Below are 18,791 nucleotides of genomic sequence, written 5' to 3' on the forward strand. Positions count from 1 at the left end.
ACGCACATGCATTAAACCCCTTTTCACAGATCACGGCCCATGTATTTTTTTCAAAAATGCATCGTACCAGCATGCTCATGCAGTGGTTTTCAAGGAAGTAAATGAGCAAACCTGTTGTATAATAGCGGGCCTTCAATCTTGAGCGCAGCATTGAACTATATTGTTCTCCTTGAAATTGCAACCATACATGTGCGCACTGCACAGGCTAATCTGGAACCACACTCACGATGCATTTACCAAAAGCGAAGCTTTATTTAAATACATAATTTATATCACAAAATTTATATAACATTATCAGCCCAAACGCCCAGTTTTTACATTTCCTGATGTTGACATATTTTTAGTAATATATTTAGTATTTAAAGGGACTTTTAATTTCTCAAAAAGACACATTAAAGTTTATGAATAAAACCATAAGGTAAGGTAGGTCACCAATTTATTAATACATCCGCAGTTAAAGGGCAATTTGTCTGCTTAAAAAAAGACAACAGCAATCTTGCGCAGCTATTCACAACTTCTTTATTTAGGTTCTGATGTTTTCTTATATACATGTACAAAACTTGTCATCAAATTGCAACAGAAATATTAAAATGCAGAACAATAAAAGCATCTAAAAATATGAAGAATCAAAATTGAGTTGACATTTTGTTATGTAAAAAATTTCCAATGTTTAGATTTTAAAATGACGGCTGAAAATGGATAATTTAATTTAATAGGGCTGCCACCCAAGAAAGTTGTGTGGTCTTAATTGCCATTTTGATTAATTGTTTCGACAAAAAACACAGAAAACAGTTTCTCATGACAAAATATGATGAAGTAAGTAATTAACATTAAAATTGGTTACAAAACAGGCTAAATTGCACATACTCTATTACTAGTCTTTGTTACAAAATAAGGCTTACCCTATCTACTCTTATCATATCTACTCTTATCATAGAACTTTGTTACAAAACATGGTAAAACATAACTACTTTATTATTGTACTTTGTTACAAAGTATGTTGGAACATAGTTCCTCTATTATGGACATTCGGAACAAAACATGGTAAATTGTAGCTACTTTTCTCTATAACTGTGTTACTAAACATGGAAAACTGCAGGTATTCGTTTATTGAACTTTCTTACATAACATGGTGAACGGTAGCTACTGAACTATAAAGCTTTGTTACAAATCATTTTATCATAGTTCCTTTTTAATTGAACTTTTTCACAACAAAACATTGTAAATTGTAGCTACTGTTTTATAAAACTTTGTTACAAATCATTGTAAAACATAGTTTCTTAATTATTGAACTTTGTCACAACAAAACATTGTAAATTTTAGCTTCTGTTTTATAAAACTTTGTTACAAAACATTGTAAACCATAGTTGCTTTATTATTATTATACTTTGTCACCACTCTGTTATAGTACTTTGATTGCATAACATGGTGAATCGTAGCTACTCTATAGTTGAACCTTGTTACAGCATCATGTAAACCGGAGCTACTCAATTAACCAAAATATTTACAAATCATGGTAAACCGTAGCTACTCAATTAACCAAAATTGTTACAAAACATGGTAAACCGTGGCTACTCAATTAATCAAAATTGTTACAAAACATGGTAAACCGTGGCTACTCAATTAATCAAAATTGTTACAAAACATGGTAAACCGTAGCTTCTCAACTAATTAAAATTGTAACAAAACATGGTAAACCATAGCAACTCTTTTATTGAACTTTGTTATAAAACATAGGTCACTGTTCCTACTTAATTATTGAACACATCGCAGTATTACACAGCTTACATCAAAACACCCATGAACACCCTTGGATGACATATGAACACATGTTAAACAGTGTTTTTTTTCACCTATTGGGGAATGGTGGCGTGACCAGTCCAAAGGGGAAAAAACGCGTTGTTTTTTAGGAAAAGGGGAAAATTAAAAATTTACTCTTTTATATGTAATGATATTTATTATATGAATACACATGTATGCATGAATGTAATATTCACAGCTGAATGTCTTTGTCCTATTTCTTAAATATATACTGTACCAATGGTTTTTTCAACATTTGTTTCAGACAGTTCAGCCTCCATGCACAGTCTTAGTTTTCCTTGCCATTTTGAGTCTAATTGGGATTTTTTAATCGATAAAATGGAAAATGCGAGCATTTTTTATCAATAAAATGGACCAAATTGGAATGTTTTTATCAACGAATATTGACACAATATACCTAGATACATCAGGCCTTTCCCTGGCCATTTTTGGAAAAAAATGCAATTCATGTTAAATTAACTGATTTGGGAAAAACTAACTTAATATAACTTTTTATAATAATTCAAAATAACATTAATTATAGTTATATACTTAATTAGTTGTTTATGAAATAAATTTGAGATATATCAAGGCTCAACATTAACCGAAAAACCAACTTGCCCTACCGGGCCAGTACTTCCAAAATCTACTTGCACTGAACGTAAAGCAACTTGCCCAAACATGAAATATCGCATCAACTGTAAACCTCATATTGTTTGATAAACCAAAATGATACACCACAAAACCTTTTTTATTTTTGAACATTTAACAAAATGATTACAGCAATTAAAGTCTAAATTAAATGCTCTTTGTTCTTTTTAAATGCTCTTTGTTCTTCTTTGCACTTTTCCGGGCGGACAACTAGATTATAAAATAACTTGCCCAGACCCAACTTTTACTTGCCAGGAGCAAAAGGACAACCATAAATGTTGAGCCCTGTATATTTATCATAAAACAGTTACTTCAACAACAACAACAAAAAAAAAAAATTTTTTTTTTTTTTTACTTTTGGAGGGGATTTTTTCTACAAAATGGGGAAAAATATATACTCTTTTTTTAGGGGAATGGGGCCGAATATCGGCCCCGAAATTGCCATAAAAAAAAACACTGTTATAGAATACTTGACATGATTGCCATGAAGATGACCCCTGACATACAATTATGAAACGTCAAGGACTAAAACAATGGATTAAGAAAATTAGTAGAAAGCAAAAATATTTCAAGTTTTTTTAGAGGAAACAAATAACTTGGAAAATGTGGGGACTGCACAGGCTCATCTAGGACAACACTTTATGCAATTTAATAAGCCCCATTTTTGCAGAACACGGTTAAGTGTATCCTTTAACTCTTTGCATGCTGGAAAATTTGTCGTCTGCTAAAATGTCGTCTGCTGAATTTCTAAAATTGGCATTTTCTTCGAATTTTTTCAAAGAATACTATCGGAATAGCAAACAGTTTGGATCCTGATGAGACGCCACGTTCTGTGGCGTCTCATCTAGATCCAAACAGTTTGCAAAGGCCTTTAAAATCCGGTTCCAGCGCTAAAAGGGTTAACAGCAGAAACCACACACAATAATTTACATTGTCTTGATAAAATGTCAATGGTGCAGTTTACACTGATTCATGAAATAAATCATATTTTAAAGGCCTTACTGGTAAAAGGTCAATACATGGACATGCTTCAATATAACAATGTCAAAACAAATATTCTTGTTACAAAACATTTACAAATTTATATAAAAACAAGAGATTGCCAAGCAATATGGTCCCCTACCAGTGAAACCCCACCATTGTCAGAATTTTTTTATTTTTTTTATATTTTTTATATTTGTTGCCATAGCAACCATAATTATTGACATAGGAACAAAATGAAATGACATTCATAATCTCCATATTGCCATCTATCCATATTCTAAGTTTCATGAAAAAATATGAAGAACTTTTAAATTTATCGCAGGATCCAAAAAAGTGTGACAGACAGACTGATGGACAGACTGACAGACAGACTGACAGAGCGCAAACCATAAGTCCCCTCCGGTTTCACCGGTAGGGGACTATAACACACAACATTTAAAAAGAGTTTCAATTAAAACACAAATACAAAATGAATACATAAAACCAGTACCAAATGAATACATAAAACCAGTGCCTGAGGTGACTCAATGAACGACCAACAATGTAACATGGTGTATGTTTGTGCAGAATTTCATGCATTAAAGAATTTGAAAATTTTCATCAGTGTCTGAAATGACATTAAAAAAACAACAAATAAGACATATTGCATACAATAAGTATAAAACAAAATACAATAAAAACACATGTTCCTCAATCTGTTCACAGGAATGCCAGCTAGTCATGAAATACACCCATTTTAGGGATGTATTAACTTGTGTACAGATGAAACAGAAAAAATGGATACAACAAATAACATGGAAAAGCCATAAAACCAAGTCTTAAACATTATAATCTAATAACATTAAAAGAATAGTGCAAATCTCAAAAACTGCAGATAAGCTACCTACCCACAGAATATTATAACTATACCTCTAACAATCCTTAGTCGAACAAAGTTTATGAGAAGAATCTGATTTTTCTCCTAAAATTAACAGTGCCCTTCTCCTTGATCCTACCAGCCAAAACAAGAGTGCCAAACTGTCACAAGATTTGATAGTTTTGGACAATACCCATATTTGAACTTGACCTAGATATCATTTAGACACAACTTCTGACTAAATTTGGAGAAGATGGGATTAAAACTACTCCAATTAGACACCATGCTTAATGATTGAAATGCACTTAGTGACCTCATGACCTATTTTTTGACCCAGCATGACCCATTTTTGAACTTTACCTTAATATCAATAAGACACAACTTCTGATCAAACTTGGTTTAGATCCGATGAAAACTACTTAAAATAGAGAGTGGACACCATGCTAAATCATTTCAATGCACTAAGTGAAATGACCCAGTGACCTAGTTTTTGACCCTGCATGACCCATATTCGAACTTGACCTAGATACTGTCTAGATACAACTTCTGACCAATTTTGGTGAAGATCTGATGAAAACCATTTGAACAAGCAAATTCGTTGAAATGATATCCCCCGCCAATATGCTTCTGGACACTCATACCAAGTTTTTATGAAATCCGCCCAAGCACTTCCAAGATATGGCTCTGGACACACAAAAATCATTTTTTCAAAATATAAAGGGCCATAACTCTGTTATTATCAGATGGTGTACAATGCCATTTGGCATGCATTATCCTTTTACCCATATATATACTCATACCAAGTTTCAATGAAATCCGCCAAAGCACTTCCAAGATATGGCTCCAGACGGACGGATGGAAAGACGGACGGAAGGACGGACGGACAACGCCAAAACAATATCCCTCCGCCTATGGCGGGGGGATAATTAGAGAGCAGACACTGCGGTGGACACCGCCCGCCAAAGGTTATCTTATAATAAGTCCTGTTTTCGAAAACGGGCGAATAAAAAATGCAATCCAAGGAAAGGTCTACAAGTATAATACCAGATACAACGGACAGATGACGCACACCGGACAGATGACGCACACCGGACAATAGCCATGTATAATACCAGATACAACGGACAGTTGACGCACACCGGACAATATAGTGATCACAAAAGTTAACCATGAGCATGTTGTGCTCAGGTGAGCTTAGAAAAACACTGTGGACTGGATTGTTTACATTAGTGCCAATGTATACTGACACAACCCGTATAATACACAACATTTCTTACCAGTAAACTACACCATGATTCTTTCAAATTAAAGAGTGCTCGAGTTAAAATAGCTGCCACCATGGAGCATCCTTCAACATGAAAATAAACACAGGGTTTCATTCAAACAAAACGACAATGCTGCAACAACAGCTGACCAGCAAACATGGGTCGCTGACTGATAGAACTGACCATCCCAGGTCTGATAACATGGTAGCAATGTTTTGCATAGAGAGCCAAATATTGAGAAAACAGGGCTTAATGCATGTGCTTGACATGTCATCCCAGACTGTTGGCCTGTGCAGTCCACACAGGCTTATAAAGGCAACACTTTCCGCTTTAAATGGATTCTAAGAATTCTTCCTTTAAAAAAATATATCTACCATTAAAGCAAAGAGTCATCCCTGATTAGGCTGTGCATATTGGTAGGATACTTTATGCACATGCATTAAGCCCCGTTTCCAAGAGTAAGGGTATTATTTTATATTTTCATTTTTGTAACTAACAGTTTACAGTAGAGCGACTTCATTCTAATAACTTAATTAAGAGATCTTGAAGGGCTGTTAACAAATCACAAAATATTTAAAAATTTATCAAAGTTTTTAATCCAAAAGTTGTCAGTTTTTTTACTCCAGTCTTTAGTAATCTTTTGTCCTCAGCCATTCCTCTCTGCTGCCAATGCCTCATACTTTGCCTGCAACATGGAAATACAAAATAAATAATTTGAAAAGACACCATGATAAGTACCGGGTAGTAAATACATCTTGATAAGTGGAAAATACATCTTGATAAGTGGAAAATACATCTTGATAAGTGGAAAATACATCTTGATAAGTGGAAAATACATCTTGATAAGTGGAAAATACATCTTGATAAGTGGAAAATACATCATAAGTGAACAAATCCCATATAAGTGGTAAATACCTCATGATAAGTGGAAAATATATTTTCATTAGTTGAAGTGACAAAATTGTCACAAAACCAGGGTACCAAATTTGAAAAAAGTCTTATAAAGGGAGACAATTCAAAATGTGCACTGTTACTGATTGTTCCTAGTTACCCCCTTGTGTCTATTTCAATCTATTTTTAGTCGTGATGACCTTGGAGATATCGACGAAATTCTTTCGCAAGACACATCATCCAATGATTGTGAACAAATGTACACAGTTATTTTTAAATCTCACAATAAATGACATAGTTACGGTCCCGACATGCTCATTGAAGGCCATTTCTTACCTTTGAACTCAAAGTGTGACCTATCGATGTAATTTTTTTGCATGAAATACCGTCCAATAATGGCGAACAAATGGGCAAAATGATTTTAAAGTCTCACAATAAATAACAAAGTTATGACCCTGACAAGCTCATTCCTCCCGCCCGCCCGCCCCCCCCGACATTCACCAATCTAATAACCATTTTTTTCCTTCGTAAAACCTGGTTAAAAACATCATAATAAGTGGAAAATCCACATGATAAGTGGAAAATAAATCATGATAAGAATGATACGTGAAAAATACACATGATAAGATTAAAATACAATCAGGATATGTTGAGAACACACGTATGTTGAGCGTTTAAATGCATCAAACGTGTTAAGCTTATTGAGATCAGTACTTTGAGAAAACATCAACGACTCATCCTAAGTGTTTATCATCCCTTAGCAGTTTCCGTCAGACAGTTTGCCAAACTTGTGTGCGAGCCTACTCTAGTGATATTTACCTTCTTTCTCTCAATTTGCCAAATATCTGTGCCTCAAGAGGGTGCACAGGAAACATGTTACAAATGCTAGACAAATGATGGACAAAAGGTGAGCACAAAATCTCAAAAGTAAGTTAAAGCACAAATACTCACAAGTAAGTTAACATTATCTAAAAAGTATGTACCTTCTTTTTGTCCGACATTTTGCCAAACTTGTGTGTGAGCCTGGCCTTTATATCGTTGTCCTCCATGTCTGGCTTGGAGATCTTGTAGTCATCAAACCTCTCCTCTATATAGACATCCTCTGCAGTAACCATGGCTTCCCTTCGCGCTTTCTTCTCCTTCTTTTTCTTCTTCTTCTTAGCAGACAACTGAGAAAGAATTTAAACAAAATGGATCTTAAAGGGATCTTTTCACGCTTTGGTAAATTGACAAAATTGAAAAAAGTTGTTTCAGATTCGCAAATTTTCGTTTTAGTTATGATATTTGTTAGGAAATAGTAATACTGAACATTTACCATGGTCTAATATAGCCATTATATGCATCTTTTGACGATTTTAAAACCTAAAAATTATAAAGCGTTGCAACGCGAAACGATTGAATAATTTGGAGAGTTCTGTTTTTGTCGTTAAATTTTGTGAAACTACGAAGATTGCTTATATAAGGTATAAAATACGTCATGCATGTGTACTTGGCGGAATAGCTCAGTATGCTAAAGCGTTTTTACTTCAGGGCTCTGGCAGGACTCCAGGGGTCACTGGTTCGAAACCTGGTCCGGGCAATGTACTTTTCCTTTTTTTAATTTTATTCTTGATTTTTTACTGGAGCTTTTACGATCCAATGTTTACATTTATCGATATAAAGCATTTAATGAATAAGTTAAAAAATGCCAAAATCTGTGAAAAGGCCCCTTTAAAACAAGCAAATTTGTTGAATTGTTATCTTCAACAACATACATTTTGTTTCTGACAGAGGGACAGATAGACGGCGCAAATTCTATATCCCTCTGCCTTTGGCGGAGAAAATCAAATACATGCGCTGTGCTCTGTGAAAAGACGTTTTTTGCATGTGCGTAAAGTATCGTTCCAGAAGAGCATGTGCAGTTCCTCTTTTATGATATTTTTCGTTTTAATAAATTCTCCCCTTAGCAAAAATCCAGATAAGGTTAAAAGTGTCGTCCCTGATTAGCCTGTGCAGACTGCACAGGCAAATCTAGGATGACCCTTTACGCACTTTCATTAAACCACCTTTTCACTGAGCGCGGCTCATATGCATTGAACTTAGTCTCAACAAAAGCTTATCAAATATTCCACCGTTAACATAGCAACCTTCCCAGCCTTCTTCTTACTTGACAACTGAGAAGGTTTTATTACAAGATTTTATTTTTTTTGTAATCAGTCTGCACAAGCTTATCAGGGAAGACACTTTCCGCTTGAAAAGTACATTTTGTTAAAATAAAATCTCTTCAGAGTGAAAATAGCGTTGAGGTGGAAAAATCCGTAACCTTAGCAACCCTCCTAGCTTTCTTCTTATTAACGGACAACTGAGAAAAATACAATGTGAAACTTAAGCTGCACTTGGGCCTGTATTCACTGACCCATTCTTAGACTGATGAATAGATTTAGGACAAAGAAAAATATGTACTGTGTTTAAATATATGTAACGTTCCATTAATGATAATGCCCTTACCAAATGTTCTAAAAGAGAAATGATGTAGATAGTCAGTTAACATTAAGTATGACTCAAAAGTAAAGAAATTTAATATTCCAATTTTAAGAATATTTATTGTTCTTAGACTTAAAAGTGCATAAACACTCAAAGTCACAGGTGTGATCAGTGTAGTTTTCAGTCTTGGATCGGGTCTGATCGATGACGAGTAGGTCACGCGAGTTGTGTATTGTGTTATTTCTTAAAATTTGACCCAGCATTTGAAAAAATATTACAAGATATGTACATTTCCAGAAAGGAAATTCATTTCTGTGTTGAATAAGACCAAGTTCATGGAAACCACTGCAAAATTGATACAATTATGGCTGTTCAAAGCGATGCACCCTGTTTTCTGGTCATTTTGAGTTGAATACCTTGTGAATCGATGTTGGAATGGCTCTTTGAAAATTATGATTGCAATACCTTTAACTGTTAATATTACCTTCTTATCAACGTGTTGAATACATGACCAACATCTTGAAAATAAAGACTATTATTTATAAAAAAATATGACTACTAATTTTATAATGATGAAAATTCTAAACATGTTATGGCATACTTGACATCCAGGTCACCTCAGTGTTTTTGTTGTTGCTATTATTTGTTTTAGATTTTTACTATAATTATCATAATTTTTATTATTTAATTATCGTTAATATTATTGTTATTATTAACATTCTAAAGCTGTGATGACTTGATTTACAGTACAACATGGTAGAACTCTTTCAGTGCTGGAACCGAATTTTGAAGACCTTTGAAAACAGTTTGGATCCAGATGAGACGCCACAAAACGTGGCGTCTCATCAGGATTCAAACTGTTTGCTATTCTGATAGTATTCTTTGAAAAAAAATCGAAGAAAATGCTAATTTAAGATATTCAGCAGACAAAATTTTAGCAGAAGACAAATTTCCCAACATGCAAAGGGTTAACATCTTACCTCTGTGTCTGAATGGTGTCTCTTAACCTGAAATATAACAAGGATTCTGATGGTACAGTACAGGGTTGTGAAAATGTTACATTAGCACAATGGTTGTCAGTTGACTACATATGAAATGAATACCTGCTGATTATATTTTGACAACTTTCAATAATGTATTACCTTTTCCTTAGATAAGTAATACAAAAAGCATGCAGAACTGAAAGCTATCGTTATTACAGGCATCTACTGGTTGTGGAGTATTTTCGGTAAGAAAAACGCATTTATTTTGGGGCGGTTTTCATTATTGTTTGAATTCAATAGCAGACCTTTGACACTTGAGAATGATTGAGGCATTAGGCATTTATTCAAATGTCATCTGTCTGATATGCTTCCAATTTCTTTTCTCAAAATGTTTCTTAATAAATGCAATTAATGCACACACAAAAACTACTCGAGTTATTTTTGCTACGACTAAATGGGTGGGTGGGGGAAAGGGGTAACCTCTGTTTGCTGCCTTCTTAGGCTACAAAATAAACAACCAGAGCCTTGTTTGGAAAGACATGGACTTAATGCACAGGCTAATCAGGGATGGCACTTGCCCCTGTAACTGGATTTACACTAAGAAGGGAAATGCAATAAAAGCAGAAAGTGCCTTACCTGATAAGCCTATGCTGACTGCACAGGGTTATCTGGGACAAAACGCTCAATAAAGTAAATTCACTTACCGGGGTCTTGGCATTTGAAACTACAGGAAGTGTCTTGTTCAGGTCTTCTTGTGAGGACTTCAAGAAAAGACAAGCAAAAGGTAACAACACACTCTAAACAACAAAAAACAGAGGACACAATACACTCTAAACAGCAAATAACAGAAAACACAAGATACAATAAACTCTTTACAGCAAATAACAGACAACAAAATACACTCTAAATAGCAAACAATATATTATCTGTTTTTTTTTTACAAGTACATTTGATTTAATACTTAAAGAAATCATTAACTCTTGCAGATCAGAAAGAATTAAGAAAGTGACTGATTTAGGATTTAAGAATTTCTTTTTGGTCACTGCCACCAGAAGGAGATAAGAAGGTTCACACTATTATTTCACATGGCATACATAAATAACTCAACATGTTTATTTCCTTCTAATTCTACTTACTGAATCATTTTCTACAGGTTTAGATTTTTTCTTAGGGGAGTCAGTATTTAAAACCGCACCATTCTTTACTTTTGCTTTTGAGCCCTCTTCTTTTCTCTTCCTCTCCTACAAAATCATTTTCTAATATTCATGAACAAGAACACGTGTTATTAACTCATAAATGCATGTCTCCACGGATATTTTCTATTTTTACCAACACCCATAAAAGATACTTTCCAATTGAGAAAAACCTATAAAATTCCCAAATCGCCATCTGAAAAATTTCCAATTGCTACGTGAAAAAATTCCCAAAAGGAAGGACGATTTTGTCAATTGCATGCCAAAAGTGCATAATCTGCAAGATGAAAAATAAAACAAGCGCTGTTTGTAAAACATGCATGCCCCCCATATGGGCTGTCAGTTGTAGTGGAAGCCATTGTGTGAATACGTTTTTTGTCACTGTGACCTTGACCTTTGACCTAGTGACCTGAAAATTAATAGGGGTCATCTGCCAGTCATGATCAATGAACCTATGAAGTTTCATGATTCTAGGTGTAAGCATTCTGGAGTTATCATCCGGAAACCATTTTACTATTTAGAGTCACTGTGACCTTGACCTTTGACCTGAAAATCATTAGGGGTCATCTACCAGTCATGATTAATGTGCCTATGAAGTTTCATGATCCTAGGCGTAAGCATTCTTGAGTTATCATCTGGAAACCATTTTACTGTTTCAAGTCACTGTGACCTTGACCTTTGACCCAGTGACCTTAAAATCAATAGGGGTTATCTGCCAGTCATGATCAATGTACCTATGAAGTTTCATGATCCTAGGCCTAAGCATTCTTGAGTTATCATCCGGAAATCATTTTACTATTTCGAGTCACTATGACCTTGACCTTTGACCTAGTGAACTGAAAATCAATAGGGGTCATCTGCCAGTCATGATCAATGTACCTATGAAGTTTCATGATCCTAGGCCTAAGCATTCTTGAGTTATCATCCGGAAATCATTTTACTATTTCGAGTCACTATGACCTTGACCTTTGACCTAGTGAACTGAAAATCAATAGGGGTCATCTGCCAGTCATGATCAATGTACCTATGAAGTTTCATGATCCTAGGCCTAAGCATTCTTGAGTTATCATCCGGAAACCATTTTACTATTTCGAGTCACTGTGACCTTGACCTTTGACCTAGTGACCTGAAAATCAATAGGGGTCATCTGACAGTCATGATCAATAAACCTATGAAGTTTAATGATCCTAGGCCTAAGAGTTCTTGAGTTATCATTCGGAAACCATCTGGTGGACAGACGGACTGACAGACTGACATGTGCAAAACAATATACCCCCTCTTCTTCGAAGGGGGGCATAATAAGAACTGAAACTGAACATTTCAAGCCAAAATGCATGAACAATAATATTTGAAATGATTTTTGCAATTTAAACCAAACAATTTAAAAGACCCAAAATTCCCTATCTGAAAATTTCATGAAACAATTTTCTTCCCAATTTCAGGATTGTTTGAGCCAACTCTTCCCATTTAAAACAGAACTTTAAATTTTGTCCTTTTCCGAATTAGCCCAAAAAATCGCTGGTCTCCGAGCATGTACTCATTACTAGTACAACTGGTAAATGAGTCTCATTCTGGGAAAATGGGGCTTAATGCATTTGCGTAATATTTCTCAGATTAGCCTATGCAATCTGCACAAGCTTTTAAGGAGGTCCACACTTTCCTCCAAAACTGTATTTCGCTTCAAAGATACTTTATTTTAGCCAAATTTTCAATAAAAGTGGAAAGCGTTATCCCAGATTAGCCTGTGCAGACTACACAGCCTTGTCTAGGACAATACTTTACAAGAATGCAATAAGCCCAGTTTTCCAGGTAACAAGATAAATACAATTTATCAGTAGAAATACCAATAAACATGTAGGAACACCTACACTGCTTTTCTTTAAGTTAACGGTATCTTTGATCAAGGTTTGATATAGATAGACTTTCTCTTCATATTGGCAATACTACTCAGTGGGTACAAACAAAGATAACGCATTTAAATCCTTTTTAAAGCAACTTTTGCAAGGGTTTACCTCGCTTCATTGGGAAGAGGCCCTAGCCTATGGATTTTGGGAAGAAATTGCTCATTTTGGGAAGAATTCTCGCTAAAATTACTGCTTTGGGAAATGAAAAAGCTGGTGTAAGTTAGGATTTTTGGGAAAACTGCATGATTTTAAAGAAATTTTCAATTGGAAGGGGCCTTTAATAGGCCCCTGTCATATAAGGCTGAAAACCTCTGTTCTGTATCAGCTCCAATCATTTAAGTGCAACTATACTTGGTGTATACAATAAGTCAGTATTCAGGGCTTTTTTTCCATATTCAGCAAGGGCCCCATATAGGCCCCTTCCACCAAGAGAATTTCTTTAAAATGATGCATTTCCCCCTAAATTTAAAGCTTACTTTAGGAAATGTATCCCCTTTTTTCAGTTTTGACAATAATTTTTCCCTTAAAATGGAAGGCTATGCCTTTTTCTTAAATCAAGAAAAAACAAGATGTGTTTGTGAAACATTATGTCCCCACCCATATATATGACCTTTGACCTTGAAGGATGACCTTGACCTTTCACCATTCAAAATGTGAAGCTCCATGAGATAAACATGCACACCAAATATCAAGTTGCTATCTTCAATATTGCAAAGTTATGTCAGGGCCCTACACATTGAGGGATTGGGGCCTGGGCCCTTAGAGGGGGTAATTTTGCGTCGTTTTGGGCGAAAAGGGGAATTTTAGAAGATCTTCTCACCAACCATTCAACACCTAAAACTGCTATATTTTAATGTGATTTACATAAATATACATTTAATCAAATGTTAAGAGCATGATACCAGCTGGCAACACAGGTATAAAATAAAACAAGGGCTCTGAATGTTAAAGATTGACGCAAACAAACCAACAAACAGACAGGACAAAAACAATGTCACCAAGTATAGACTGAGCGACACTTTATATTAAAAAGTGCTAGTTAAATTGCTGTATAATAAACTCAATAAACCAATTATTGTGTGTATGGGAAAAGTTTTGCATATTTGGGGGGAAACGTTGGTCAGATTTTTGGGAAAAATGTTATATTTTGCCATTTGGAAACGGCCTTTTTTTACTTTTTGCAATTGGGAAACAGCCTGTAAGAGGCTGTAATTTTGGGCAAAAAAACCCCCTGTATCACAGCCTTACATCTGATTTCCTCAACTCAGCCAGGGTATGCTGTATCACAAGGTCCTCTGGGTGTAGAGTGGCGTACGACTTCACCTCCCGTAGATAAGCCTCCTTCCTCTGTGAAAACACACACATGGATATGATATGAGTCTAGTACTAGGAAAACTGGGCTTAATGCATGTGTGTAAAGAGTTGCCTGAGATAAGCCTGTGCAGCCAACACAGTCATATCGGGGACGCCTCTTTCCTCTACACTGGATTTTTGTTAAGTGGAGACAACCTTCAAATGAAAAAATCAGTAAAAGTGGAAAGTGTCGTCCCTGAATAGACAGTGGGGACTGCATCAAGCTTGTCATCACAGATGTGGCTATAGTTTATGTACATCATAACAGCTATAAGTCATACGTCCTGACAGGATTTCATGCTATAAGTCTACATACCTCATCACATATTTTCTGGTACCGTGCCTTTTCTTGTTCGTCCGTCGTCTTCCACATCACGCCCAGCCGGATCATCTTATGTACACCGGACTCTGGTACAGCCTTGGCTTTCTCCTCACAGAAGTAACTGTATGCACTCAGCCTGTATACAGATGATATGAGTTGTGTTCTGGTAAAACTGGGCATAATGCACGTGCACGTGCGTAAAGTCAGCACAGGCTAATCAGGGACGATACTTTCCGCCTAAACTTGATTTTCGGTAAGGAGGGACTTCTTTGAAACTAAAAATAACATACAAGCGGAAAGTGTCGTCCCTGATTAGCCTGTGCAGACTGCACAGGCTAATCTGGGACGACACTTTACGCACATGCATTATGCCCAGTTTTATCTGAACATTACTCATATATTTGCCAAATATTGCGACATTGGGTCTTATCCCATATGTAATCAGGGTAGCTCCAGACCAACCCTGGCATTCAGGCTGTCTGGTTAGGAGCTACCATGTCCATTATAATGTAGCTCCTGACTGAACTGCGTGAATTTGCAGGCCGGTCTCAAGTTAAGCTGGCAGCATATGGCATCAGCCATATTTTCGCAGGACACAGATCATATTATTTTATATAGATGGAGCATTGGTCTCAATTATATTTGCAAACAGTAATTATTACAATTATAATTTGAGAGTCAGTCATTCTTAAACATAAAGATTTGATTGATGTATACAGGCCCAAAACTATCAAGATTTTTTTCTTGGAAACCTTCAATCTGGATTTTTTTTTACAGCCATTGGTAAATTGTGTTTTTTTACCCAGTCTTTTTTTCCAGCATTTTGGGAAGATAGCCCATGGCTTTGACATTGGTAATTTTATAAGCATTTTCAAGAAATTGGGAAAATAAATTTGGACTTAAAACTACATGAAGGAGTTTAACATCTTTAATCACAAGCAAAAGCCTTCTTTGGCATCACTATAGTACAACAATGTATAACTGGTCTCGTATTTTGCAACGAAACAATCTTGCATCAGGCACCATTTATTAGGAGGCGCTTTATCTTCTTCTGAACAACTACTGCTTTCAACATGTTAAATATCAGTCAGCACTTTGCTTTCAGAAATCAACTATGACGATGCAAAAGGGTCACTTGTTATTAAAATACTATCATTAACAATGGAAGGAGTTTCAATGATAGGACTTGAACTTGTTGACAATGTTTGTTTATTTAATGACGCTTGCTTAAAAAAAATCAACAGTTTTCATTTGCCCAGGTTTTATCTTAGGAACCTTTTCACATAAAATTTCGAATTGTGCTGCATTTTTGTGTTCCATTCAGCAGAATTACGAAACGCTTGAATTTAATTGCAAATATAATAAGCGCCTGAACAACATAGACAATATGGGGCACACGAATAATGACGGCATTATCTAAATCGAGGTAAAGTCTAAAAAACAAACAAGACTGGATCGGACTATGCTTTGTTAAAAAGCGAAACAGCCAATGTCATTAGCGTTTTTTCTTGATTGGAAAAAAAAGAGAGCAAATTTGGGGAAAAAAGTATACTTTTTGCTATGGGAATATAGCCGAATTTCTGCTTTAAAATTGGGCCAAAAAAACCTGTTTCCTATATGTAAAAGTGCTGTTTTCTGCAACTTGATAAAGAAGGAAACAAATAGCTGCCTTACGCACGTGCAGACCCCATATTCCCAGAGAAAGGCTCACAAACATGGCCGCTATCAGACACAATGTCTGACAAGACCCATTAAAAGGAGTCTGGCACTGTCTATATAAAATAATGCAGATTTAGCTTACTTTGGTTTCACTGGATGATTGGTGTTCACGGGGATCCTGCAACAACAACAACATGTTAACCATGAATCACACAAACACTCTCAAAACAGAGTCTCACACACTGGATAAAGTTTCTCATTTTTTCGGTAAAAAATAATCTTAAAGAATGAATGTACAACAAAATCTCACTGAATGTGATCATCTGATTCAAACAACTTTTATTTAACCCTTTACCACTAAGAGACGTGTTTCCACGCATTTTCAGTCCCTTAGAAAGTTATGTTTCATTTAAGACCTTTCTTACTAGATTCAAGGTTTTTAAGGCTTCATTTCCAAACATTTGATACTGTGCTATTTGCAAATAGCCATTTTTACTTCGCTTCTTATTGAAGAAAGGGTAAACAAGTTCAACTGCATTAACCAAATGAGCCGCGTTCTGAAAAAACTGGGTTTAATACATGTGCGTAAAGTGTCGTCCCAGATTAGCCTGTGCACTCCGCACAGGCTAATCAGGGACGACACTTTCCGCTTTTATGGTATTTTTAGTTTCAAAGAAGTCTCTCCTTACAGAAAATCAAGTTTAGGCGGAAAGTATCGTCACTGATTAGCCCTTGCGGACTGCTCAGTCTAATCAAGGATGACTCTTTACGCACATGCATCAAGCCCATTTTTCCCAGAACACAACTCAAATGTTCACACGATGACTAAGGTCACTTACCTGGTCTTTTTCGGCTCAACTGACTTCTTTGTCTCAGTTGACTTTGAACTGTTTCCTTGATCCACATGCTTGTTGTGTTGAAACAGGTCACTTTTCTGTTTGGAAATAATAATTAAGAAATATAAAAACCTCAATCTGTGAAAAGGGGGTTTAATGCAAATGTCTGTTAACTATGCTTCCAGATAAGTACGTGCGGACTGCTCTTGCTAATCTGGGACCACACTTGTAAACAAATGCAGCCCAGTGTTCCCATAGTGGAGCTCCATATATGAGTTACCAGTTAATATTTCTGCAAAATGTCAACCAGTTTTAGAGAAGTCATTTTAAATAAGTGTATTGAAGCACCCTTAACAGCTGGATTGCCATCAAGCTCACAAACCAAATTTAGCCGTGTCAAGCGCAATGGGTCTTATGCCATACGGGGCCAGCGTAACCCCAACTTGGAAATCTGCTCTGTCTGGTCTGAACCTTAACTGTCTGCTATAAAGTCACACAAAGCTTTTTTGGTCTCACAAGCGAACAGGGAAGAACCAGCTTCATAGTCTCATATAGCATAAGAACTAATTTCGCAAAATGTGCCTCATATCATGTTTACAGCAATTTTGTTCTCCCAATCGGTAAAAGTACCAGTACAAGTCCAATTCGGCACATTGTGTGCGAAAAAAACTGACATTGGTAAAATTTGTGTCTTTAAATCTTCATATTGGAAAACTTGTGTATTTGATTTTGTGTTCCCAAATACTTCAAAATTTATAATCCAGTGTTGACAAGTTGTCAATATTATATTTACTTTGTTTCAAGCCATAGAGCTGCATAGGGAAACTAATTAAATTTTTTAATTTAATTAAACAAAACACTTTTTTTTAACCTTCAATTGGGATTTTTTTACAGCAATTGGAAATTATTTTTTTTCTAATTGGGAAAGCGCCGTTTTCCGGTACTTTATAAAGAAGGAAAAAAATTGCTGATTCAGGATTCAAAACAAACACAAGTCTGATGGCCCAAATATAGGATGTTGCATGAGTGGTGGTTTTGTATTGAATTTATTAAACAAGTCATCTCAATGAAGATAAAAACGAGGCTTGCCGAGTTTTTATCTTCATTTAGATGACGAGTTTAATAAAATCAATACAAAATGACCACGAATCTAAGATTCTATTTATAACATGACCAACAAATTTTCTTTTCATTTTATGCTCTTTTCACCGTTTATTCACATTGTAAAAGGGTTTAACTGAAGAAATTCGCTGGAATAATGACGTCATTTCGTCAAAAAAATGATGTCATTTCACAGTTATATAACTAGTGTAATAACATCCGTGTAATAAACAAAATTGAGCATTATGTTATTTCACTCCTGGAGCGCAGGTCATGTAATAAAGGAATTATATGATACAAGGTGCAAAGAAGCTTACATGATGTTGCAGGACCACATCAGTGATGACTTCTGGCAGCGTTCGGAAGTGGCGTGTCTGAAAATATTTAACACTTGGCCAATGTCTCCTTAACAATTTTATGTATGCACAAATATGTACATGACAATTTCATGTGTGTGCATTTTAAATTTAATTTGCATAAATATGTTATTCACACACATTTATACATGATTTGTTTGCTTTAAATTTCAC

General features: G+C 35.5%; 1 protein-coding gene across 3 annotated transcripts in view; it reads right to left on the bottom strand.

The window, feature by feature from the left end:
- Window positions 1-502: 502 nt before the first annotated feature.
- The window catches only part of LOC127857040 (uncharacterized), a 32,773-nt gene continuing 14,484 nt past the window's right edge, over window positions 503-18,791 (bottom strand). For all 3 annotated transcript variants that reach the window (XM_052393327.1, XM_052393326.1, XM_052393325.1), the window contains exons 5-14: window positions 18,579-18,635; window positions 17,164-17,258; window positions 16,467-16,502; window positions 14,660-14,801; window positions 14,239-14,337; window positions 11,030-11,134; window positions 10,598-10,654; window positions 9,891-9,917; window positions 7,431-7,616; window positions 503-6,241 (exon numbers count right to left, since the gene is read on the bottom strand). In XM_052393327.1, coding sequence (XP_052249287.1) covers window positions 6,203-6,241; window positions 7,431-7,616; window positions 9,891-9,917; window positions 10,598-10,654; window positions 11,030-11,134; window positions 14,239-14,337; window positions 14,660-14,801; window positions 16,467-16,502; window positions 17,164-17,258; window positions 18,579-18,635 — 843 coding nt within the window. In that variant the 3' untranslated portion in view covers window positions 503-6,202. The remainder of the gene's footprint in view (window positions 6,242-7,430; window positions 7,617-9,890; window positions 9,918-10,597; window positions 10,655-11,029; window positions 11,135-14,238; window positions 14,338-14,659; window positions 14,802-16,466; window positions 16,503-17,163; window positions 17,259-18,578; window positions 18,636-18,791) is intronic.

The sequence above is a fragment of the Dreissena polymorpha genome, chromosome 14, assembly GCF_020536995.1.
Source record: "Dreissena polymorpha isolate Duluth1 chromosome 14, UMN_Dpol_1.0, whole genome shotgun sequence".
Classification (NCBI taxonomy): Eukaryota; Metazoa; Mollusca; class Bivalvia; order Myida; family Dreissenidae; genus Dreissena; species Dreissena polymorpha.